The sequence below is a fragment of the Neofelis nebulosa genome, chromosome 5 (genome assembly GCF_028018385.1).
Source record: "Neofelis nebulosa isolate mNeoNeb1 chromosome 5, mNeoNeb1.pri, whole genome shotgun sequence".
In the NCBI taxonomy this organism is placed as follows: Eukaryota; Metazoa; Chordata; class Mammalia; order Carnivora; family Felidae; genus Neofelis; species Neofelis nebulosa.
Genome location: NC_080786.1, coordinates 37,941,033 through 37,966,726, shown reverse-complemented (window position 1 = coordinate 37,966,726; position 25,694 = coordinate 37,941,033). Strand labels below are relative to the sequence as shown.

Sequence of the window (25,694 nt, the reverse complement as noted above, 5' to 3'; positions counted from 1 at the left end):
CAATAAATATCTGTTGAAAGATATTAACAAAATAACCAGTAAAGATTTAGCAAGTTCTGATGTTTATAAAACAGGAATGCACTTATGATGTACCTCAAAGAACATTACGTACTATAACCTGTTAAAGATAAAAACAGTAAAAGTGTCTGGCTGAGAGAATTGTCTTCATCTTTCCACACATTTATTAAAGCACACTTATAAAAGGCCTAGTAAGCTTAACACATTTTGGGTTGAATCAGAGTCATGGAGACAGACCACAAATTACCAAGCTTTATGAAACTCCAAATCCTCTGGTTTATATTAGAACAATAATAACACATATTTGGTGATTATCTCATTCACCTTCTTCATGTTCCCTCCAAGAGCAGGATAAGGAGGTTTGTTGACATGGCTCCAGTCGACTGGCACACGGATCATTTCATAGAGCTGAAAGATCACTAAAGCATCTGCAAGGTCACTAAAACAAGAGGAAAAGATGACGAAGGAGGAGGAATTTTATTAAGCACAATGGAGATAGGCTTAGGTCTTCAAAAATACAGCAGGGTCATTTAATGCTTAAAAAAAATGACAGGATGTATCATATAACCCAGAACTTCTAATCTAGGAATCTGTCCAAAATTTTTTCTAAATGTTTACAAAGATACATGTACAAAGACATTCATTGCGACAGTATTCATACATTTGGAAGCAAGTTAAATGCCTGGCAATAGCGGGCTGTTGAATAAACTATCCATACTATTGACTCCTGGACCACCATGAAAAATAAGGTATATCTCTATGTATGGACATGAAAAGTTTTACAAGACATATTATATTCAAAAAAGCAAGTGGCAGAACACTACATTGCAGTTTACTATGTATAAAATTTATTTTCAAAATCGAGAGTATTTAAGTATCTATATGTGCTATGGACTGTTAATAGCAATTACCTCTGGGCAGGAAAAAAGGAATAGTGGAGATATAAAGAAAGTATCAGCATGTTTTATTTTATTCTACATACATACTTCCTGAAACTTGTACAGTGAGAATAAGTGCATGTATTACTTACATATGATTTTTCAAAACTTTTTAAAAATTCATAAAAATCGCAATAGCTACAAAGTAGGCAGCTGTTCACGTTAAATAATGAAGGTTAAGAGGAAAGAATTTATGAGCAAGTAGGCGTTCTTAAAGTAAGAATAGTAGTATTTTGGATTCAGAAAAACACATTCTTCTGAAGTGCTCAAAGTATATCCGTTGAGTCTGTTTTCAATTCTGTATGCTAAGGATGTAAAGAAACAGCAATTGATTTTTTTAAATTGCTAGCTCTATGATGTATTGCATGGCTTTTCTCCCTCAACAGCTTGTTCGTGGAGTTGTTTTGCTAAGATTCATATGACGGTTTACTTTGCAACTCTGAGCACACACCTATGGCAATGAAGGGGACTGGGCTCTGTGCTGAATGATGGAAGAATAAAGTCTATTATGAAGGTAATTAAGAGCTGACTGGGATATTTATAAAAGCGCATGGAAAATTTTGTATTAAAAAAATTTCTAAAGGGGCACCTGGTTGGCTCAATCAGTTAAGCACCAACTCTTGATTTTGGCTCAGGTCACGATCTCACAGTTCATGAGTTTGAGCCTCACATTGGTCTCTACACTGACAATGCACAGTCTGCTTGGGATTCTCTCTCTCCCTCTCTCTCTGCCCCTCCCCTGCTCACACTCTCTCTCAAAATAAACAAACATTTAAAAAAAAAAAAGCTTTTTAAAAATAAATAAATTACTAAAGTATTTGTATTGGTTCTGGACTCTCCTCTATTTCATGAATTTTTCTTTTTTACTTTAAATGAATTCATATTTCTATTTAGTATGGTATCATTATTCATATTTTGCAAATAGGGAAACTGAAGCCCAGACAGTTTGAAATGATTTCCAGAGAATTCAAGATGCTTTCCTGAACCAACTTTTTAAAGTTTATTTATTTATTGAGAGAGAGAGAGAGAGAGAGAGAACAAGTAGGGGAGCAGCAGAGAGAATGGGAGAGAGAATCCCAAGCAGGTTCTGTGCTGTCAGCAGGGAGCCCAATGTGGGGCTCGATCCTACAAACTGTGAGATCACATGACCTGAACCAAAATCAAGAGTCAGATGCTCAACCAACTGAGCCACCCAGGCAACCCTCTTTTGCATTTTTAAAGGCAGGCTGGTAGATCCTATAATAAAGAAAGAAGAAAGGTTTCCTCTTATCCAAACCTAGAAAGACACATTGTTAGCACTACCAGAGAGTGTGGGAAATGATTCAGTAAAATATTTTCTTTGTCCTACCAATGTTGATAATGTGTTGTCACTTTTGAAGAAGAAAAGACAAGATAAATTACAATTACTCATAAAAAGTTATTTCTATAAATTAAATAAAAATATACACAACAAATTACAGAATAATTGAGGTAGATTTTGGCAAAAATAGAAAGTGAATTATAGTTAAAAATACTGATATAATGATAAGAACAATTTGTAAAACATCACTATTCTGTTACAGTTGAAATAATTTATTATTTTTCTCCTCTTAAAGTTTATTTATTTATTTTGAGACAGAGAGAGTACAAGCCAAGAGAAGAGAGAGGGAGAGAGGGAATCCCAGACAGACCCCACACTGTCAGCATGGAGCCTTATATGGGGCTGGAACTCACAAACCGTGAGATCATGACCCGAGCTAAAATCAAGAATGGGATGCTTAACCGACTGAGACACATAGGCGTCCCTGAAACAATTTATTATTTTTCTCATCAATAATTATGAAAGAGTAAGATGGATTATCTTTACCAAAGGTAAAGTTGGTTGCTTATGTCATCAAAAATTATAACCAATATTGTCATATTCTGGTCTTTTTAAAATAATACTTTCTTCAAATATCCATCGTATTGCCAATCCCTAGCACTCTGAATTTCTAAATGTTGGTTAAAATTCTCGTGATCTTTAGAAAATGTTCTAATGTAAACATACCTGTGGTTTGAAACTAGAAAAGTTGGACTCTGGCCATTAAGCTAAACACAATAAAATATTTACCTGTACAAATGATTAATATATGGGTTGACCCCCAAGGAATTCATCCAGTTCCGAAATGTCCTCTCTTCCTTGCTCTCTCCTAGAGTAGACACAATTTCATACTGATGATTCAGGACAAAAGGCATCAAAGAATATGTTTTAAACCATCCCAGCAGGTTCAAACTAGCAATACATATTTTGCTGTGGTTTCTGTGATACTACAATTGCTTGGGAGTTAGGGGAGGGGGAACCTCTTATTGCCAAAGTCCCTTTTGCCCTCTGTCTAGAAGACTTCCATTTGCTCTAAATTTCTCTATCTAGAGTCCTAACTTGATGTCTGTGAACTACTGAGTTATGGGTTTCTCTGTCCAGAAAGTAACAGAGAAACTTACATGGTCATATCTGTAGTTATTATATGCAAAAAGAATTGGCTAAAAATTAATGAAACAAAATCTTTTAGCAGTCAAGGCAACATAGCAGTCAAGGCAACAAAAGCTATGCCTTTCCCAATGCAGTGTTTCCAAATTTATATAGGTTTTGGTTTTACACAGAGAAGTTTCTGGACACACAAACCTACATTTTCATCACAACAAACAGCAATAAAGGAGAGAGGCAATTACAGATAATATAAAAATAAGCAGTGAAGCGGGATCCTGGGTGGCTCAGTCAGTTGAACGTCCAACACTTGATTTCGGCTCAGGTCATGGGATCACACCCTGTGCTGAGCGTGGAGCCTGCTTAGATTCTCTCTCTCTCTCTCTCTCTCTCTCTCTCTCTCTCTCTCTGCCCCTCTCCCCCACTGGCACATGCTCGCTCGCTCTCTCTCAAATAAAAAATTAAATTAAAAAAATAAGCAATGAAGGGATATAACTATTTTACAGGCTTACTGAGTTATTTTAGATTGTCACTACTGAAATTACATGAGGGGCACAGCCCCACACACAGGGTGCTAAGAGAAAGACATCATAGTTAAGTCCCTAGGTCTCAAAGATCACCTCAGTAAGAAACTCCAGCAGGCACTGTTATTTAACCTGTGATTACCTAACCTCCCTGATCATCCCCTTCATAGCAGTGCTCATACCATCTATAAGGAAAACGAGCTATAGTGTACCACAAAGTGGGCAGACAGCAAGATGGACTCTCCCTGCCATGTCTACACGCTAGTCATCCCCTAGATTACAAACAGTCCTAAGTGACTATCTGCAATATTATTTGTTTTCAGCAAAGGTAGGGGACAATGCAATGGTCTAACCTGCATCTCATCACTCCTGAAAAGCTAGAACGTTTACACCTCTCATCACCTCTAAACCATAGGCAAGTTCAGGTCACTCTCCAGACTTTGACTCATGTGGGATTCCCAGGATGATTTGGCATTCTACATCTATAACTGTCTCAGCTTCAGGGCCCATTCCAGCAGAGCCATCCCTGCAGTCATCTTCAGACTAAGTGCCACAGACAGTATAAACCTGCATACCCAGAAGAGCAACCAAACCTTGTAAATTCTAAAAAATTCTGGGTTGTTTTTTTGTTGTTTTTGTTTTTGTTTTTTGTTTTTTGTTTTTTTGTGACAGCTATTCAGGAAATAATCTGTCCACTGTATTTTTATTTGATTTTCTACGTTAATACCTAACAGCTTTCCCAGAATCTACTTTAATTCTTGCCCTATTAAATGATATAGCCATATAATTTCTTAAATTTTGTTTTCTCTGGCCTGCATAAAAGGTAACTGGCCAGTCTGTTGTATCTGCCACTATCACTTTATGATAAATAACCTATGTGAAATTTTTTTTAAAAAGTTAACCAAGTTAAACTAAATATTCCCAGACACCATGCTTGCCTGCTTATAGGAGTTATTAAACAACTGCAAATTAAGTATCTGACTTTCCCTAAAGCGACATAAATATAAACATACCATCATCAACAGTTTGATATATGTGACTTGGATTTACCTTTTAGTTTACCTTTCTTTATTACAATCTATAATAGATTTCTTTCTAGTAATTAGAGGATTTTTGCATTATTTCCTTCTAGGAAAATCCAAGTTCTGTTTTAAAATTACAAACATTGATAGTGTAACAACAGTCTAATTTTCAATTGAAACAATATGCAAACTCTGCTGATCCTGATAATACAGCAAATAATATTAAAAACACACTCATATTTTGACTGAGTTCTGAAATTGTTATAAGCTTCAGGGGTTTGTATTTCTTCCCACTGTTCTCTACTAATTACAGTTATTATTTTAATTTCTTATGCCTGGAAAGTAAAATAGATTATATATGTGAGCATTTATTTATCTAATACCATTTCCAATTGTCTTGGTAAATAAATGCTCAAAGCCAGAAGCACTATGCATTTGTGCAAGAGCCATGGTAAAGCATTACAAAAACATATGTATTCCAGATTGTAAGGGTTGTCTGTATTGCAGACAACTAAAGCAATCTTAGAAGTAAAATCTTAATTGCTGATATAAAAGATAGAACTATAAGACATTTCATTTTCAGGGTCAAACTTATCTGCAATTGAAAAAGTTTCAGAAAAACATAATATATTACAAGCAGACTACTAAGAGGAAAGAAAAGGAACTAACATATATTTAACACTCACTAAATGTGCTAAGTGATATGTTAAGTGTTTTCCTCTTCCCAACCTGACTATTACTGAGCACATACTGTATGCTCAATCCTTTCATTCATGAAAGGTCATTTTAACCTGCTCTGTAATTCTTCAAAATTAGTATTATTAATCTGTTTTTACAGATGAAAAAACCAAGGCTGACAGAAGTCACTCGGATACTAAATGGTGGACCCATAGTTTGAACACAGTGTAATTCAATGGCCTATATATTTTCTATCACCACCAATGGATTCTGAGATTCAGAATTTGGCTCAATTTAATGTGAAGTTTTTATATTTAGTTGGGCTTTTAATTTTCTCAATTCCATACAAAGTTCTTTGCCAATGAGGACATACTAATATATGAATATGGGATGTGATAAGGTCAAGCTTCAAATTTCATAAGGATCTATAAAAACAAATTTATAGAGGAAAAATTCCAATGACAGTCGAAGTCACATACATTTTTGGCAAATGTATCAGGATATACATATGTTATAAATAAAGATGATTGATAAATATTTCCCATAGTATCTTCTTATATAAATAGAGTAAATACTAATGGAAATATTTAGCAATCCTATTCACACTGAAAAATTCCAAAAGCATGCTGAACACTAGCAAAAGAATTCAAACATGACAAATAGGAGAGCGAGCAAGTTGGAAAAGATATCTAGCAAGAATTCAGTGACTATAAAAAGCAGATCATATTTAATATGCCACTCTAAACAATGCCTTCTATTGTAAGATACAGAGGGATTTTGAAATTTTCCAGACTTATAAAAACTTAGCAGTCTTCCTTTTTATTTAATTTTTTTTAAGTTCTAATCCCTCACCCTAAATGTCTCTGCTGAAAGATCTACACTTTTATCTATGCTCTCTCAAGTACAAATCTACGTAAAGAATATAGTCTTTATTTTACGGACCTCAGGAAGAGTGAACTGAATTAATCATATTCCTCAAAGAATATATTTATTAAATCTGAAACTTTTTTCATTAATCAAAAACATGTAATTATAAAGCATCAAGGAAATTGGACCTCTGGTTGCAGCAGTCAGAGAAGAACATGAAACTGATTTCTCAGTCTATCTCCCCAGGGAGGGAAGGGAGTACGGTGGGCGACGTGAGAGAAGAGCACTGCAACATCGAATTCTCCCCACCAAGAATCCCTACTTGAAGACTGCCTTCTCCAAACCAGGGCAACTAGTGAGAATATTTTAGGATCAGTCCCTAGCTCTGAATGCTGCCATTGTTTTTACCTTTAGTTCTGATACTACTGTGGGTTTGGGTGTGTCTGTGAGAGTGTGAGAATGAGAGAAGAAGAGAAGAGAGGCTAGGAAACAAAGATGGGGACAAAGAACTAGATGGTGAGAATGTTTTTGTTGTTATGATTCATAGATTATAAGCTTCAATGACATTCAAGAAATATACCATAACTAAATAATACCAAAAAAAAAATGTTATAGAACCTAAATAGATCCTTTCAAAGATTACTTGTGTTGAAAGGTAAGTTTGTTTATTCACGGGAGAGGGATAAAGGCTTTACATCATGAAATCCAATTGTCAAAACTTATTTTAAATGTATTTACAACTATAATATCCCAGCATTATAGAAGGCAAATTCGGTGGAGAGTTTACATAATCAAACCTTGCTCTGATATTCTAAGTAAGTTTCATTTGTGTTTCTTCCTTGTCATCATTCTTTAGGCATATTAAGAGAGAAAAAACACAGCATGAACAATGCAAAAAATAAATATCAACTCAGATAGAAAGAATAAATAGTACTAATAAAAAGAATTTCAGAATGAATATATTTAGAGTATAGAAAAGTACTAAATACAGTACCTACATTAGGAGGGGTCAAATCTGCATTTCATGAAGCAAAATAGGAAAGTATAAATTATGAGACAGATAACAGTAGCCCACACACGACAAGTAATGAATATTTAAAATTTTTTCATGTACATTAAAAACATTAAAAAGAGAACAATACTGGAGTCAAACTGTAGCTTTCAAAGGAGAAAAAAAGCTACAAAATGATTATTTTTTCCAATAGATAATTCATTGTTCATATTGGTGGTGGAGTTATGTGGTCTTTTAAGAGACTATTTTAAACGTATGATAGTTTTCACTAAACTCTTATGCAGAAATGACAGACAAGTAAGATTTACCCCAGCATTCTCTCTGAACCAAAACCAATAACCACTTTCCCTATTTGAACGTTTTAATGGATGCACATGCCTACACACAGTAAACTTCATCTCCCACCATCATTCCCTACCTCTGACACTGAAGCAGGTCAACACCACAAGAAGATACATACAGTGAAGCAATTTAAGGCAAAAAAGAACATACCTTCCAATAAATTCATATCGATGTCATTATTATCAGGCTTATGGAGGCATGGGTATGTGTTAAACAGATTAGCTACAAAAGCTAAATTAAGTTTAGGATTGCCTGAAACCACATCTGCAGGAGTAACGAACTGTCTGCAGCCCAGTTTATCTGCTTCTTGAAGCATGAATCCAGCACGCTTCAGGTCATTTTTCTCCTAAATAACAAAATAAGACAAAAATGGTCAAACTTTTGATTGGCATAATTGTATACTGATATACATATTTATAAGCAATCACGTTTCTGGAAATATATTAAATGATAGGTGAAAATAAGGTCAGAATGTGCAGAAATTCTAAATCAATTTCTCTTGAGTTTTCTTGCTGGGATCAGAGGAATACTTCTCCCTCATTGCTGCAATACTCAACAAAACTCTCAAATATCATATCAAACAGCTCCTACTGGTCAAATTATTGATAATTTGGTCAAGGCCATATACTGGAGTGCCTTTTGGCTAAGAGGCTTAGTTGTCTCACCCATTCTACCCTGAATAATATTTTCAATAAACTCTTTTCTCAATGAAAACCAAGCTGGGATACAAATAAAATCATATTAAAATCAGAAGGACAGCACTTTTCACAAGTGCAAAATCCTGGAAACAAACCAAATACTTGTCAACAGGAAAGCAGATGAATAAACTGTGTTATATGTACACAGTGATATACAACAATATGAGTGACTCTTAGCAATATAATACGTTCAAAATAAGTATTAGTAATTTAAATACAAGATAATAAATTTCATGTGAAGTTAAAAAGTAAAATGAAAAAGGTAATTTTTTAAGGAATATATTTGTTTGAAAGAAAACTATATAAAAAAAAGCAAAAGAACAATGAACATAAGATTCAAGGTGGTGATTATCATATTAAGGTGAGGCAGAAAGATGGAATAGGGAAGTATAGAGCTAAATGTAAGTTAATATCGAGGTCTTAGCTTTCTTGGATTGAGGGTTCATATGGACGGACTTGTTATAATTTTAAAACAAACAACTACAAATAAAGATAAATAAAAAAAGGGACATGAATGGGTCCATGATGAGCGTATATTATGACCAAGAATTTTACCTCATTCTGTGCACCAGTTACAAAAAAGTAAAAATGTAAACAAAATCAGAGAAAGTGATAGATTCAATGCTATTAAACAACAATAAAAAGTTCCTAATGTAGACATGAACAAATTATAATATGTGGATCTTATTTAGATCTTGATTCAAATAAACTATGAAAAGAAAATCTGACATTTATGAGGCAATTGGAAATGTCAGTGTTGACTAAATATTTTGATAATATTACAGATTATTGTTAATGTTTTAGGTATGATAAGGTATTATGGTTATATCTTTAAAGGTTTTTTTTTTATCTTTTAGAAATACATATTGAAATACTTATCAATGAAATGATATGATGTCCAGGATTTGATTCAAAAAAACATGGGAGAGGAAGGATAGGTGATAGACAAAAGAAGATTGACCATGAGTTGATACTTGTTGAACCTGGGGCATGAGCACATTATATTGGGTTTATTCATTTTTTATTATGTTTGAAATTTTCCATAGGTTTTTTAATTTCCTAATTTTTTACTCAAACTAATTTGTAAATTTTGCAGTTTTGCAATACTTTCTCAAATGTTTTATTGTAATAATGTAAAGTATGATTAACTTGTAACGGCTCAATTTGCCTTTAAAATGATTATGGATGTTGCACTTAAAGTACGTAATAGATTATCATACAAACTATAGTCTTATCGATTTTAATATTTAGATAGAACCATCCCCAGTATTTACAACTTATGCTAAAAAATGGGATTCCTGGGAAATGTGTTAGATGAGTCAGGATCTGCATCAGTCCTCCCTACACTGTAAACACTAAGAACAGCCATCTTGTATTTTGTAGATTTCTGAACAGAAGTTGAAAGAACTGATAATCAGTTGCTTAGCAATCTAATAATGGCTTGTTGCTCCCTTTCCTAGGACACGGTGATAGCCACAAAAGCACCCTGGGGAGTTCCGGTTATGTTGCACCAGGAAAATGTGGATGTAGGGTTGATTCCACACATACTCAAGATTAGAATCCTGCAATTCTTTTTCGTCAGTTATGACCGCCAGATGGCTTAGCATGGAGATGTGAAGCCTAAGGCATGAAAAAACTTGAGAAGAGCAAAGGGCCAAGGTTTAATGAAGAGCTAAGGGCTCCACCAGGGAATGCTGCCTATAGAAAATTACACTCTAAATTTGACTGGACTCACTAGTCAAATTCATAGAGATAGAAAGTAGAACAGTGGTTACCAGGGACTTGGGGGAGAAGGGAATAGTTATTGTGTAATGCGTACAGATTTCACTATTGAATGATCAAAGTTTCAGAGATGGACAGTGGTGATGGCTGTACACAATGCAAATGTACTTAATGCCAATGAAATGTACACTTAAAATGGTTAAAATGGTAAATGTTGTTATGTATATTTTATCAAAATAAAAATTTTAATCAAAAACTGTACTTACATTAAATCCTGAAAGATCAATGGTAATGGCAGGTCCATCATCCCGGTCACCTTTAGGTGCAATCTGATTAAGCAGATGAAAATAGGCTCTTGAATCCTTCAAGGGAAGAAATGAAATAGAACTTTTAAAATGAATAAAAGCATCATTTGATTTAGGAAAACAGTACTCAAACTGAAGAAACTGTCCTCATCTTGAAGAATGGAATAACTTTGTAACTTTACTTATAAACTTATATAGGCTCCTGAATACACTATGCTGTTTTGCACCTCAAAGCTTCTAGAAACACTGTTCCCTATACTTGGAATATTCTTCCTCACTTTTTCATTTGTTTATGCTCTGAAGCATCAGCATTGGTTAAGATTAGGGTCAAGCATTATCTTCTGGAACCCTCCAGCCATTAACCCTCCAAGCCATTAAACTCAGAACTGCCTTGTAACTTGTTCTGAACAACAGAATGCAGTGAAAGTGATATTCTGGGGTTTCCAAGCTCAAGCCTTAATAGCTTCTGCTTCCTCCCTCTTGAAGTTAGCCTCCATGTAGGAAGTCCCAACCATCTGAGACTATCAGACTGTGAGGAAGCCCAGTCTAGCCATGTGGAAAGGCCTCATGGAGACACAGTGAAGCACTACACATGTGAGTGGTGGCCTCGTGCACCCTCCAGACCAGTCCAACTGACAGCTGAATGCCAATGAGTTAGTGATCCCAACCAAAACCATCTGAAGTAGAACCACTCAACCAAGCTGCATGAACCCACAGAATCATGAGAAACAATATTATTTTAAGCTGTTAAGTTTTCTTTTTTAAGGGTAAAGTGAATTCATTTATTTCTGCAGTAGACCTTTGGGCTTCTGTATCATCCTAACCTTTTGAAAGGAAGATACACAGTACATAATATAATTTTATGAGTATCATATTAGACATCATTGGGGTTTATTTCTAGATTCCCTATTTCCAAATAATGCTTCTTAACAGTGTTGACATACTCATTTATTAATTAAGGCATTGAAGAGAAACAGGGGAAAAAAACTCCCTATAGGTAAAAACAAAATCCCAAAATAAGTTTTCTGGGTATACCGATAAATATAAAAATTAAGCTATTACATTTTGAGTGGCTTATTATATAGCAATAGATAACTGAAACATCCATCTACTAGTGTGTACCTGCCTGTGTAACTGGTAAGCTTCTCAAGCATCCCCTGTGCCTGGCAGAATACCCCACAGGAGGGGTTTAATAAATATCTGATGAGGGGCGCCTGGGTGGCGCAGTCGGTTAAGCGTCCGACTTCAGCCAGGTCACGATCTCGCGGTCCGTGAGTTCGAGCCCCGCGTCAGGCTCTGGGCTGATGGCTCGGAGCCTGGAGCCTGTTTCCGATTCTGTGTCTCCCTCTCTCTCTGCCCCTCCCCCGTTCATGCTATGTCTCTCTCTGTCCCAAAAATAAATAAAAAACGTTGAAAAAAAAATTAAAAAAAATAAATAAATAAATATCTGATGAAATGAATTTTAAAATAAGAGAGCACCCCAAAATAAAATTTTATTTTATTTTTTTTCACAGAATATCAGCTCTTTTATAATCATCAAGTGATTAAATTTTAAATAAGCATGTGATAGATGAAAGAGAAATATAATGTCATTTCAAAGAAAGAGACTGTCATCTAAGCCCATTATGACAAAAACATAATCTGATTGAAGGTGTTAATATATCTACAGAAAATACAAATAAATGCTAATGCTGATTAGTCTGGGGTTGGAGGGTGGGAAACATAGAGAAGAAGGAGTCACAGGGACCGAGTTTGGCAATGCATGCCAGGGAAGTGACCATGGGAGAGCTGTTAGGCATACTGAATGTTACAGTTTCCTCAACAAGCTCTCCCAGTAGGGAGGGAAGCATTGCAGGCTACTTTGGTTGAGAAACATACCTGAAGAATTCCTTTTGTCTACCGATTCCCTGTGCCCTCAGATATCTGGTCTTCTGTTAGCTGGTTATTGGCAAAGTGGGAGTAAGAGTGTTGGACTGGAGAGGTCCACGAGGGCCTCTCGTCCAGTGAACAGATGAATTTTTAGTTCAAATTAACAGACTGACATCTTCATTATAATTTAGTCTTTCTGTGGCATATGAAATGGGAAAGTACTTTATCTGCTAGCACAGTGCCTCCTCACAGCTAGTTGTATTTCTTCTTAAATATCAATAAACCAATTGTTTTATTGCAAAAAGAGTATTCTGTCCTTTTTATTTTTTAAGGCTTTATTGAAATTCTAGTTAGTTAACATACAGTTAATACTACTTTCAGGTATGCAACAACACAACAACCCTAAACCTCCATACAACACCTGGTGCTCATCACCCATTCTCCCATCCTCTTTCTTTCTGGTAACCATCAGTTGAAATTCATTTTTTTTTTAAAGAAAAGATTTTGCAATTATAATTGGGAGCTCCACTTCAGACAGAAAAACACAAAGTTTCATTTTCTACACTGTGTCGTTATGAATTACACCTCAAGTTTACGTCTGAACACCTTTTGCGTTTTTACATTCTATGTCCTTATTTATGTCACAACGTTGAGCATTAAAATATAAACCTTAATGTCGCTGCTGAAGTTGTTGATGGTACGCCATCCTGCATTGGTCAGATGGTAGTTCACCCATCGCAGCAATAATTCCTCTGGAGAAAGCTTCATCAGCTCTTCTAGATCCTCACCCTCATTTAGTAATGCAATTAGAGCTGAGAGGAAAACAATGAAATATAAATTCTTCCCATAGTAAGTAGATGTCAATGAAAAGTAAATATTTTTTATGGTTCTACCTTCATTCCTGGAAATCTCAATATCGGCAAAAAGACCAACTTTGATGATCTGCCAGAGAAGTCCCAAGACCAGGTGAGGTTTTCCTTCTTTGAGATCCTGTGCACCAATGTTGACCACTGTGCAACCAATGGCTGAGGCAGAATTCAAGGCCAGGTTTAAATTTTCCTGAATTGCCACAAGGAAAAATACATGTGAGAAAGTACTTTTCAAGTCTTATCAACTAGTTTTGAAAGTAAATTAGAAACAATAGATTGTGAAAATTCAGATTTTAAAATATACGTAGTATTTACAAAAGCAAAATACCTTAGTCAAGAAAAAAAAAACCTATGGTTTTAACTGTCTCTTTACTACTCAATCTCTCTCCCTTGCACTCATAGATATTATATGTCAATTTCATCCTATCATATTTCTCTTCTTTCATACATCACGATACTACATAAACCCATCATCATGAGGTAAAAAACTAGATTATCGCAACTTTTCAGTCCTTTACAAATTGAATGAGGCTTCTTTGGGATAAAGTTTCATGGGAAACTGGTAGTATCCCAGCAGATCTATTCCCAGAGCTCTAAAATTACTGATTCAATATGACAGATTTAATATCCAAATTAACACTTTGCTCCTTTTCAGAGATCTGTCTTTTCCCATTCTATTTTGGAATACTCTTTCAAGCCTCCTAAAGATCTAGACTATTATCCCCTACTCATATTGGAAGAATGTTATCTCTAAAAATAAAACTGTAAAAGATTTAGGCCTCAGGCCCATCCTGTAGTTATTGCAAAATAGCTAGATAATATTTTTTATTTTCTTTAACACACAGCATACAAATGTTAAAAGTAACACCAAACAATAAATTTGTACAATAGTGAGAAACGCTGCATTTCAGGGTCAGTGCCATAAAAAATTATGTGACACATGTATTCTATGATATATATGAATATTTTCAGCAATATTAGATACTAAACAAAGCATCCTGACACAAGATGTGAAAGAAAATAAACTTCTCGGAACTGTAATCGGAAATGGCTTCTTCAAGAATTCCTGCCAGGATTATGCAATATTATTGGCTTATTGGAAAGTGGGAGACAAGAAAGCCATGTTAGTCAACAGTCAATTCAATACTTCTCAAGGATAACAGGAAATGGGAGTACCCCTTAATAGTCCAAGATAAACCATGTACCAACTGCCCCAAGGTTGTAGCTTCCTCATAAAAGAGACTAAACAACTTCAGCAGAATCAAGGATTGTATTTGCCAATAGAAATGAAGGATAGAGCTTAGCAGTAGCTCATTTTTAATAGCTGCAGCTGTGGCTAGTGTATTAACTAGTTGCTATTGCTACCATGATACAAGACTGGCAGTATACCATAGTGATTATAAGGATGGGCTCTAGATCTAGACCACTGGGATCATATCCTGGGTAATTTCTCAGTACCTCAATTTTCTCATCCGTAAAAACGTAGGTATCTTATTTTAAGAGTGCTGGGAAGAGTCAAAGAGGTAATTCATCAGTTTGTTTAGAACAGTGACTGGTAAATAGTACTTAGTAAATACTAATATCTACCACTGCTCTAGAGATTTTGAGGGGAAAAGTGTGGTGACTATAAATTCCTGAGTTCAATAAGACTTGAATGGAGAAGCTGACTACAGAACAATATAGTAAAAAAGAATAACCCAAATTCTGTGAAATAGTAAAACAGGTGGTAAAACTATACAGTACTCTTATTTCAACCGAGAACAACAGTATCAAGCAAATATTTGTTAATAAAAGCAACTTGGGGGCACTTGGGTGGCTCAGTCGGTTAAGCGTCCAACTTTGGCACAGGTCATGATCTCACAGGTCATGAGTTCCAGCCCCATGTCAGGCTCTGCACTGACAGCACGGAGGCTGCTTGGGTTTCTCTCTTTCCCTCTCTCTCTCTGCCCCTCCCCTGCTTGTGTGTGCTTTCTCTCTCTCAAAAATAAGTAAACAAACATTAAAAAGAAAAAAGAAAAAATTGTATTAGAAAAGCAACTCGGGGCATCTGGGTGGCTCAGGCAGTTAAGTGTCAAACTCTTGATTTTGGATCCATGGGTTTGTGGGGTAGAGCCCATAGTGCAGACAGCACAGAGCCTGCTTGGGATTCTCTCTCTCCCTGTCTCTCTGCCCTTCCCCTGCTCACATGCATGTGCATGCACTCTCTCTTTCAAAAATAAACTTAAAAAAATAAAAATAAATAAAAACAACTGAATGATTACAATTATATAACTTGAATACTACTACCTTAAGTTCATTCAAAGCACTTTGAATCTTAATTTCATTCAGTACAAAATGCAGCTGAATTTTATTTAATAAAAACCTAGTTTTTATGGAAACTGAAATTACGTTAAATCAAACGTTTTACATGAATGGACCTTGAACCCATTATGTTAGGTGAAATAAGTCAGAGAAAGACAAATACTATATGACCTCACTTATATGTGGAATTTAAAACAAAACAAAACAAAACAAAAAATACCAAATTCATAGAGAAAGAGATCAGACTTGCAGTTATCAGAGGCAAAGTGTGAGGGGAGGAAAAATTGGAGAAAGGTGGTCAAAAGGTACAAACTTACAGTTATAAGATAATTAAGCACTAGGGATGTAACGTACAACATGATGACTATAGCTAACACTGCTGTATGATATCCAGGAAAGTTTTTAAGAGAGTAGATCCTCTGAGTTCTCATTGCAAGGAGAAAATTTTTGTCCTTGTTTCTTTTTATTGTACCTCTATGAAAAGATGGATATTAGCTGAACTTATTGTGGTAATCGTTTCACAATATATGTAAGTCAAGCCATCGCAGTAATGTATGTCAATTATTTCTCAATAAAACTGGAGTAAAAAAAGGTTTCACCTGGGCCTAACCACCCATTAATAAAGGCCTTATATTTTACAGCACAGTAACATGATTACTAGCCAAGGACAAATACTTACAGAAATAGTGAAATGGGTGAGTTTTTTCTTATTAATGGCTCTTTCATCAATTGTATCTGGTTCAGATAAGTTGATCATCTTGCTAAAGAGAAAATGACAATAATTTAGTTTAAGACTCCTAGTTTATTTAAGATAAATAATTTAAGTTAAATAATTTAAGACTTTTTAGTTTGTTTTTGCAAGTAGACAAAACAGTTAAATTTTGAAAAGTAATAACAATCCATTTCTTTAAATACTATACTGTGATTCACATCAGGGACTTACTTTTTAAAACTTAAGAAATATTCCCTAACCTAAAACAAATCCATCACCCACTACAATAGTAATCTTAGCATTTCCTCCTAAGTTTTTAAAACTTGCATTTTCTTTATGTGAGTCCTGTCTTTATGTCATTTAATGACCATCAACATTCAGCAATCTGAAATGTAAAACAAAGAAATCCTCAAAAAGCCAAGTTTCATAAAGTGGTATCAACAGTGTCAAAATTACTGTTGCAGAAAGAGCCAGAGACATGGTTTTTCTAAAACTTCAATAATTCAAACATTTAAAAGAAATTAATATAAAATTTATCTCTAGATTTTAGAATCTATTTTACATTTTAAAATAAAGATAGGATGGGGCGCTGGGGTGGCTCAGTTGGTTAAGCATCCAACTTCAGCTCAGGTCATGATCTCACAGTTCATGATTTCGAGCCCTGCATTGGGTGGGCTCGAGCCCCGCTTTGGGTGAGCCCCACTTCCCTCTCTCTCTCTCTGCCCCTCGGGATTCTGTCTCTCTCTCTGCCCCTTGCTCACTTGTGCCCTCTTTTTCTCTTAAAAATAAAAAATAAAAATAAACAAAAAATAAAGACAGGAAAATATCCATTCAGCTCATAAATAGGAATCTCCTCTGAAGGTCAGAGGAAGATATCAGCATGACAGGTGGAGGTCAAGGTCTATTTTACATATTATATTCTAAAAACTAGTACCTTGTACTTGAGGGTAGGTTGGGTTTTTTTTTCTCTTTTTAAGTAAAAACACAGAAAAAAGACTGAAAGAAATATGCCAGAATATTAATGATAGATAATTATGGGTAATAAGAATATCTGTGATACTTATTCTCTTCTTTGTAAGTTTTCTCTATTTTTATAAACTTAAAAAAAAAAAGACACCTGCTTTGTACAAAGAAGTATGCTGGAACTATAGTTACAGTACACACAACAGAGACAAAGAAATGCTCTGAGAGAGTTTACAGCCTAGTGAGCAGAAACATACTGCAAGGAGCCAAGGATATGACAAGATTGATTTAAAACATTAATTTCATTTAAGCACAAATGAGATCTTTCTTTTACATGTCCTCATGTCCCTGTCTCAGTCAATACTCCCTTATTGAAAGTGAAAAAAAAAAAACCCTTTGAACGTTTTTATTTTATATTTTTTTTAATATTTAGTTTTGAGAAAGAAAGAGACAGAGTATGAATGGGGGAGGGGCAGAGAGAGAAGGAGACAGAGAATCCAAAGCAGGTTCCGGGCTCTGAGCTGTCAGCACAGAGCCCCATATGGGGCAGAACCCGTGAACCACAAGATCATGACCTGAGCCAAGGCTGGATGTTTAACCAACTGAGTAATCTGAGTAATTACCAGGTGCCCCCTTTGAATGTTTTTAAATACATCGGAGGAATAACTCAAAGTTTTCCTGGGATCATTAAGGAAATAGATGGAAAAGTCACCAGAAAAAGAAGACATTGCTTTTGAAGAAAAATGTGGGGACGCTGTGGTACTTAATTTTCTATGTAATATGAATTCTTTAACACCTACACACTTGTTCGCAGAACTGTAGTTTTCATGGAATGCTCATCAATGGAGACAGAAAGAACATATCTCCCTGAACCTAAAGTTTGACTCACCAAAGAAGGATGCCATCCGCAAGTGATTTGAAAAGACTGCCATCTTGAGGATTCATGGGTAGGAGATGTTTACAGTCAGGGTCATCCTCTAGAGCTTTGTTTATCCAGTTAACAAAAGCCACTTTTTCTTCCTCTGGAAACAGAAAATCTTAGTTAGCAAACCTCACTGCACAAAATTAACCATACTACAAAAACATACTTTTTAACTTATGTTCAAAGATAATAAAAGCTTATTATTAAAACTCTACTAAAATACTAAAGGGTTTAAGAGGGCATAAGGGCTTAAAGAGAAAGGGGAATTCATTCCACTTTTTCATCTGATATATTAGGGGACAGGAAGATGTATAGCTTAAATGAGCACAATAAATATTCTATTTGATTCTAAAATCTTTACTAATACATATTGTTCCTGAAAGCTAATGAATCAGAAGCTGACTCTCAGAGATCAGATTACACACACACACACACACACACACACACACACACACACACCAGGGTTAAAAATACAAGAAACAAATTTCCTCAACAATAAACTCCACAACCCCCACCAAAATTTACAGAGTTGTGATCTGGGGCTTATGACAGAAATACTAATTTCAATCAAGAGTTATTTGAATGAATAAAACAGCTCCATTTCTGTGGAATTCCTACTATAAGAAAGCTGATGCAAGTCTAGATATGAGGATTCTCAGTCATCTGCACCTTCAACTTCTCAACATATCATTTCTTCTGTGGGTACACTGATCTTTAGACAGAAAATATCGTTGAGCTAAGCAGTGGGAAGAATAGGAAGAAAACTTAAAAGAAAAATGTTCTACTGCTTTATTATTACTCTGTAAATATAAAAATCATTTAACAACATAAATCTTCAAAGAAAATAGTTCCCTTTTTTTAAGGTTTGTTTATTTTGAGACAGAGAACGAGAGTAGAGAGGGAGGGAGGGAGAGAGGGAGAGAGAGAATCCCAAGCAGGCTCTGTGCTGTCAGTGCAGAGCCCAAGGTGGGACTCAATCCCACAAACCATGATCATGACCCAAGCTGAAATCAAGAGTCAGCTGCTTAACCGACTGAGCCACCCAGGTGCCCCATAATTCCCATTTCTATCACAGAGTATATGGTGACTTGACCTTCCCCAATTCCTAGAATTAGGTAATTTTCCCAAGGGCATATTTGGCAGGCACTCCCAAAATGTTATCTATCACACACACACACACACACACACACACACACACACACACAGACGCAGTTACTAATATTTCTCTTTTGTACATATCATAATCTGCCTTTTAAGATTATCTTCTTGCGGGGCGCCTGGGTGGCGCAGTCGGTTAAGCGTCCGACTTCAGCCAGGTCACGATCTCGCGGTCCGTGAGTTCGAGCCCCGCGTCAGGCTCTGGGCTGATGGCTCGGAGCCTGGCGCCTGTTTCCGATTCTGTGTCTCCCTCTCTCTCTGCCCCTCCCCCGTTCAGCTCTGTCTCTCTCTGTCCCAAAAATAAATAAAAAACGTTGAAAAAAAAAAATTAAAAAAAAAAAAAAGATTATCTTCTTGCTTCACCATACATACCTCCTCAGAGACTTAGAATATAGGGATTTTTTTTTAATTTTTTTTTTTAACATTTATTTTTGAGACAGACAGAGCATGAACGGGGGAGGGGCAGAGAGAGAGGGAGACACAGAATCGGAAGCAGGCTCCAGGCTCTGAGCCATCAGCCCAGAGCCCGACGCGGGGCTTGAGCCCACAGACCGTGAGATCGTGACCTGAGCTGAAGTTGGACGCTTAACCGACTGAGCCACCCAGGCGCCCCAGAATATAGGGATTTAAACATCAATGGGATATGGTACCTTCCATTTTAGTTCCAGTTGTGGTAACTTTGTATCTTTATGATAAAGATATACAAAGAAATACAACATAAGGGATATAAATACACCACAAGAGAGATATAAGCAATGTTTTAGAGAATTTAAAGAAAGAAAGAATCACTTCCAGTTGGGGTGGTCAAGAAAAGGCTTTATGGAGAAGGTACGATTTGAAAGATGGATTTTTAAGATGGGCAGGGAAAGGAAAGATGTTCCAGGTATAGGAACTGGGATTGAGAAACTGTTTCACAACTACTAGGATGGCTATAATAAGCAAAATGGAAAATCACAAGTGTTGGTGAGAATGTGAAGAATTGGGACTTTTCATACATTGCTAGTGGGAATGCAAAATGGTGCGGCAACTTTGTAAAACAGTTTGGTAGCTTTTAAAAATGTTATACACAGAGTTACCAAAAGACCTAGCAATTCCACTCCTAGGTATTAAGATAAGTTAAAGCATATGTCCACACAAAAATGTGTATACAAATGTTCATACAGCATTATTCATAATAGCCGAGACAACCTGAACATCTATCAATAGACAAAAGAACAAACTGTGATATCATCCAAAAAACAAAATACTGTACAGCAATAAAAAAAATGCCATATAATATATGTCACAACATGGGTGATCCTTGAAAATATTATGCCAGTGAAGGAGCCTGTCAACTCTCAAGTGAAAGGCCACTGCTGTATGATTTCATTTACATGAAATTTCCACAATAGGCAAATCTACAGAAATAGAAACTAGAGTAATGGCTGCCAGAGGCTAGGGGAAGGAGGAATTGGGAGGGACTGCTAATGAGCATGGGGTTTCTCCTTGGGGTAATGAAAGTGTTCTCAAATTAGACAGTGGTGACGACTGTACAACTCTGTGAGTGTGCTAAGAACTAATGAACTGTACACTTTCTTTTTTAAATGTCTATTTATTTATTTTGAGAGAGGGAGAGAGAGAGTGGGTGGGGGAGGGGCAGGGAGCGAGGAGAATCCCACGCAGGCTCTGCACTGCCTGCACAGACATTCAATCGACTGAGCCACCCAGGCGCCCCTGAACTATACACTTTTAAAGGGTGAATTTCATAGCATCTCAATTATATCTCAATAAAGCTGCTCTTTTTTAAAAGCTACTAAATACTCCATACCTAGTTCTAGGTAATATTTACATGGGTAATCGTTTACACATGTACATATTCCTATGTAAAAAAAAAAAATCATCAACCATCAAGCCATATACTTAAAAATCGTACACTGTATGCTCTTACTATGTGCCTCTTATACCACAATAAATGAGAAAAAAATATATATGGTGACAGACATCAGAAAGGTGGTTTCCTCTGGGGAGAAACAGTTCCTGTTCGAGGCATGAAGGAACCAGTGAAAGTGATGAAATGTGTTCTCTTGATCTGGTGGCAGTTACATGGATGTTTACACATGCAAATATTCACTGAGCTGTACCGGTAAGATTATAGCACTTTGCTACATGCATATTATATCTCAATAAAAAGATCTTTTAAAATCTTTTAAAATTTGACAACATTTTCATTAGAATGCATAGGTAGAAATGGAATTAAGGACTGAATCCCTATCAAAAAATAGACGTAGCATTTACAGGCCACTGACTTTAACCACACTTCTCTAGTGGGAAAAGGATAGAAAAAAATTACAATGGGTGGGAAAAGTGTGAGTATATTGCTATAGAAAAATCCAGTTAGAAAGGAAACCAATCAAGAGGACAATTAACAGATTCAGATCTCAAAGGAAAAGAGGGAAAAGTTACAGTGAGTTTTTGTTAATAATTTAAAAAGCACAGTTCGAATTATACTCCTATGAACAAAAGGAACTGGGCCAAAGGTTCTCAGACATCTCGCCCACGAGAAGTAAGCTTAACATGGGGTAAGACATATCATCTTAAGAGTTAATGTGACTCTGGATTTCCCACCGGGCAACAATCCAGTGATTCTATCAGATTTAGCAAATCAGGTACTGTGCTCTCTAGTCACCCAGTTGCTTGATAATCAGGAATCTCAGGTCCTGGAAAATGGAAGGAAAACGTCCTTGCAATAAACCTCTCCATAAATTCTCAGATCAGGCCTAAAAGCAAACTCAGTTCACCAGTCAAGATGAAAAATCCATTCAGAGGTCATGACTGAACACAGTCAATGCCGAAATGTAAACAATTTCTATTTTGTTCTTTCTAATCTCTTTGCTGTGTGCTGTGCCTGACACATAGTAGGGACCCACTGGTTTCAGTGATTCTACAATTTTTCATCCTGACAGCTCTGAAACTGAGAGGCATGTCAAATTTGATGGCACATTATAGTCTGATTTTCTTTCAATGGTACATAAAACAATGGTGTGAATTACAATGAACGGCATCTTAGATTTGATGAAATACCAGACTCAGTGAATGAGTCAATGAATGAAAGATCAAACTTAGAGTTGGAAGTTACCTGAATAAGAATGCTGAGTGCCCTCACTGGAAATGGATGATGTTCCTCCAATAGCAGTAATCCCTTCCCTCTTGTTAATTATTTTGCGGAACGTCTTACTGATGTCTTTGCTTTTTAACTCTTGCATCAGCTGGAATGGAATATAAGTAAAATTGAGCCTTCGTCAAATCATCATAAAAAACCTTTCAACATGAAGAATTACAAGTTATTTAGACTTCTTTATTTATTTGGAATGACATCAAAATAAATCCTCATCTGGGATTCTCACCCTTATTGCTTGTGTGCATAGACAGCACTCATGTCATTTTACCCATAACACAAAATGTACAAACATTTGCACTGCAAGGACTAAAAGAAACTTTGTTATTATTAAGCTTAAATTGAATGCATTGAAATTATTCTCCTACACTTGCCATGATCTTTTGTATTGAAAACTAAAGAATAACTAACTACATGATGAAGATTTTTAAATGCTTTAGTGAAGATATTTGCTTGTCTGAACATTGCAAATGCATACATGTTAAAATAAATAAGTCAGATGTCATAGGAAATAACGTAGCTTGGACAAACACCCTCTCCCAATCACTCTTGTGACTGGCCAGACTGAATTTAATCAGTACTCTAAGCAGCAGCCGGAGTGAAGTATTTTTGGGTTTTTTGTTTTTTATTTATTTTTTTTTTTAATTTTTTTTTCAACGTTTTTTATTTATTTTTTTTGGGACAGAGAGAGACAGAGCATGAACGGGGAGGGGCAGAGAGAGAGGGAGACACAGAATCAGAAACAGGCTCCAGGCTCCGAGCCATCAGCCCAGAGCTTGACGCGGGGCTCGAACTCACAGACCGCGAGATCGTGACCTGGCTGAAGTCGGACGCTTAACCGACTGCGCCACCCAGGCGCCCCTGGTTTTTTGTTTTTTAATTAAAAACATTTTTTTTAAGTTTATTCATTTGGGGTGGGGGAGGGCATGCGTGGGGGGAAGGGTGGAGAGAAGGAGAGAGAGAGAATCCCAAGCAGGCTCTGTGCCAACAGTGTGGAGCCCGACGCAGGGCTCCATCTCATGAACTGTGAAATTATGACCTGAGCAGAGATCAAGAGTCGGGTGCTTAACTAACTGGGCCATGCAGGTGACTCCAGAGTGAGTTTTTAAAATTTCGCATCTGATCATGTCACCTCACACTCTCTTCCTCCTACATCACTGGCTTCCTATTGTACTTACGATAAAAATGAAAATCCTACAAGATCCTGCATGACCTGACCCCAACTTATTTCTCTAGCTGCATTCCTTACCTTCACCATCTCCCTCCATCCACGCTCAACTTGTTTCCAAGTGCTTGAGAGTATCCACCAACCCTGAAACCAGCCTGTCTCGCACATCGTTCATTTCTCCCACTCAACCCCTTTTACCTGTTTAACATCTTACTTCAGATCTCAGCTCGGTCTTCATAGTTTCCGACACGTTCTCTGCATCCCTGGGATCTCTAGCCTCACCAGCAAGTTCAGCTCCTTCTACTGTGAACTCTCAAGGGACCCATACTGCTCTACCATAGCAATTATCATAGATCTCTTTTAGCCATTTGTGTGATCCTGCTTCCCCACATGTAAAGCCCCTGAAGGCAGGGATCATCTCTCTTTTTGTTCATTGCATTATTCACACACAGTGCCTAGCAGAACCTAGCAAGAAAGGAGCTCAAATCTTTGCTTAGTGAACAAAGGTTGCAAAACCAGACAGTTCACATTTCACAAATATTTAATCAATTACATTAATGGTTATATTTTCATATGAAAAATACAGTCATGGCGGTGGTGGTGGTGGAAGGGTGTGGCAGCTCACTCAACTGCTGGCTGGCAATGGCAGTGTGGCCATCTCTCTTGGCCTGAACTTTTGAAACACAACATATTCAATATTCAGTGCTACAATCTACTTTTCTTTTGTCAGTTGAGTCATGTATTATTTTTCATCTTGTTCGGTTCCCTGAGCCTTGAGGTACTTTTTAATAATGACACCATGTTATCATAGCCAGCATTGGGATTTACCTGGCGGTATTTGCTGAAACTAAAGATATCACTTAGCATGAGGAAATAACCAGTTTCCAGGAGGTATAGCTTCCATACCTTAGCTATTTCAGTCACACACAAAAATATTCCATTTCTCAAGACCAAGTACTGAGACATTAAAACATTCCATACACACAGATAGTCAATAAGCACTGAACTCAACTGTAGTCTTACTAGCACATGAGCTATTGCTATTTAAATCTGACTTCCAACAACTTGAGAATTTTTTTTCCCTCTGTTTTATGAATTACTTGTGGACACTATTGTTGTTGTCATCCTACTCGTCATTTTAAAGCAGTGTTTTTTCTGGTCTCTGAAGCCAGATTTGACCAGAGAGCAATGACATTACTAAAACTCTTCTCAAAGCAAAAAGATCAGTAACCAGAAAACTGAATTACTTACTGACACAAACTCTTCAAAACTGATTTTGCCATCTTTGTTGTTGTCAGCCACTGATAGAATTTTCTCCACAATCTCGCGCACCTTGTAGCCAGGCAGAGGAAGGCTTGCTTCCTTAAACAGGTCCTGTAGTTCATAGTCACTAACATACCCACTGTTGTCAATATCTGTAAAGATAAATTACGAATTGTCAAATCTCATTTGCACTCTTTATTCAAGGTGTGCACCCTGAAGGCCTCATGGGAGATTCATAGGCAGGAAGAACCTTTCAGGTTTGTCTCACAAGTGGCAGTAACCTTTTCTCCTGCACCTGAACTGTACAAGGGAGTCTATACACTTTATCAAAATATTCGTAGTAAATGGACTTTATCCCCATAGGTTTAGGACTACCATGTGTATTTTAAGTGCACAGTTTGAACAATGCTCTGACAGATGAAAAACTCAGGTTTAGCAGAACACCCATCCAGACTTTAACCTCACAGAATTTACAAAATGGATCTGCAGGCCCCACATTCTCTATAAAATATGTGCATCATATTAAATACACATAAGGTATCTCTGTTCTACATTTCACTTGGTGGCACTTCTGTTTCATTTGTTAATAATTCATTGCTTCTTCATTATGTATTTATGATACCATTATGTAGGCCGAATCATGTTTGATGGCGTTTTTCCATCAAGTGTTCAAGAAATAATTTCACACCTATATTTGGACTCTTGGAAGGGTTTCCAGGTGTTTTCACATTATCGCTGAGATGCCC

General features: G+C 36.4%; 1 protein-coding gene and 1 long non-coding RNA gene across 5 annotated transcripts in view; one reads left to right on the top strand and one right to left on the bottom strand.

Annotated features, from left to right (window-relative positions):
* Positions 1-25,694, bottom strand: part of PLS1 (plastin 1) — a 106,881-nt gene that overhangs the window by 14,505 nt on the left and 66,682 nt on the right. For all 4 annotated transcript variants that reach the window (XM_058730115.1, XM_058730116.1, XM_058730114.1 and 1 more), the window contains 10 exons: positions 24,937-25,100; positions 22,479-22,608; positions 18,173-18,305; positions 16,288-16,369; positions 13,332-13,497; positions 13,108-13,250; positions 10,531-10,626; positions 7,995-8,190; positions 3,046-3,124; positions 343-457 (listed from right to left, as the gene is read on the bottom strand). In XM_058730115.1, coding sequence (XP_058586098.1) covers positions 343-457; positions 3,046-3,124; positions 7,995-8,190; positions 10,531-10,626; positions 13,108-13,250; positions 13,332-13,497; positions 16,288-16,369; positions 18,173-18,305; positions 22,479-22,608; positions 24,937-25,100 — 1,304 coding nt within the window. The remainder of the gene's footprint in view (positions 1-342; positions 458-3,045; positions 3,125-7,994; positions 8,191-10,530; positions 10,627-13,107; positions 13,251-13,331; positions 13,498-16,287; positions 16,370-18,172; positions 18,306-22,478; positions 22,609-24,936; positions 25,101-25,694) is intronic.
* Positions 453-10,525, top strand: LOC131511953 (uncharacterized). Its single transcript, XR_009261836.1, has 2 exons — positions 453-1,470; positions 10,003-10,525. It is a non-coding gene; the product is annotated as an uncharacterized LOC131511953 (long non-coding RNA).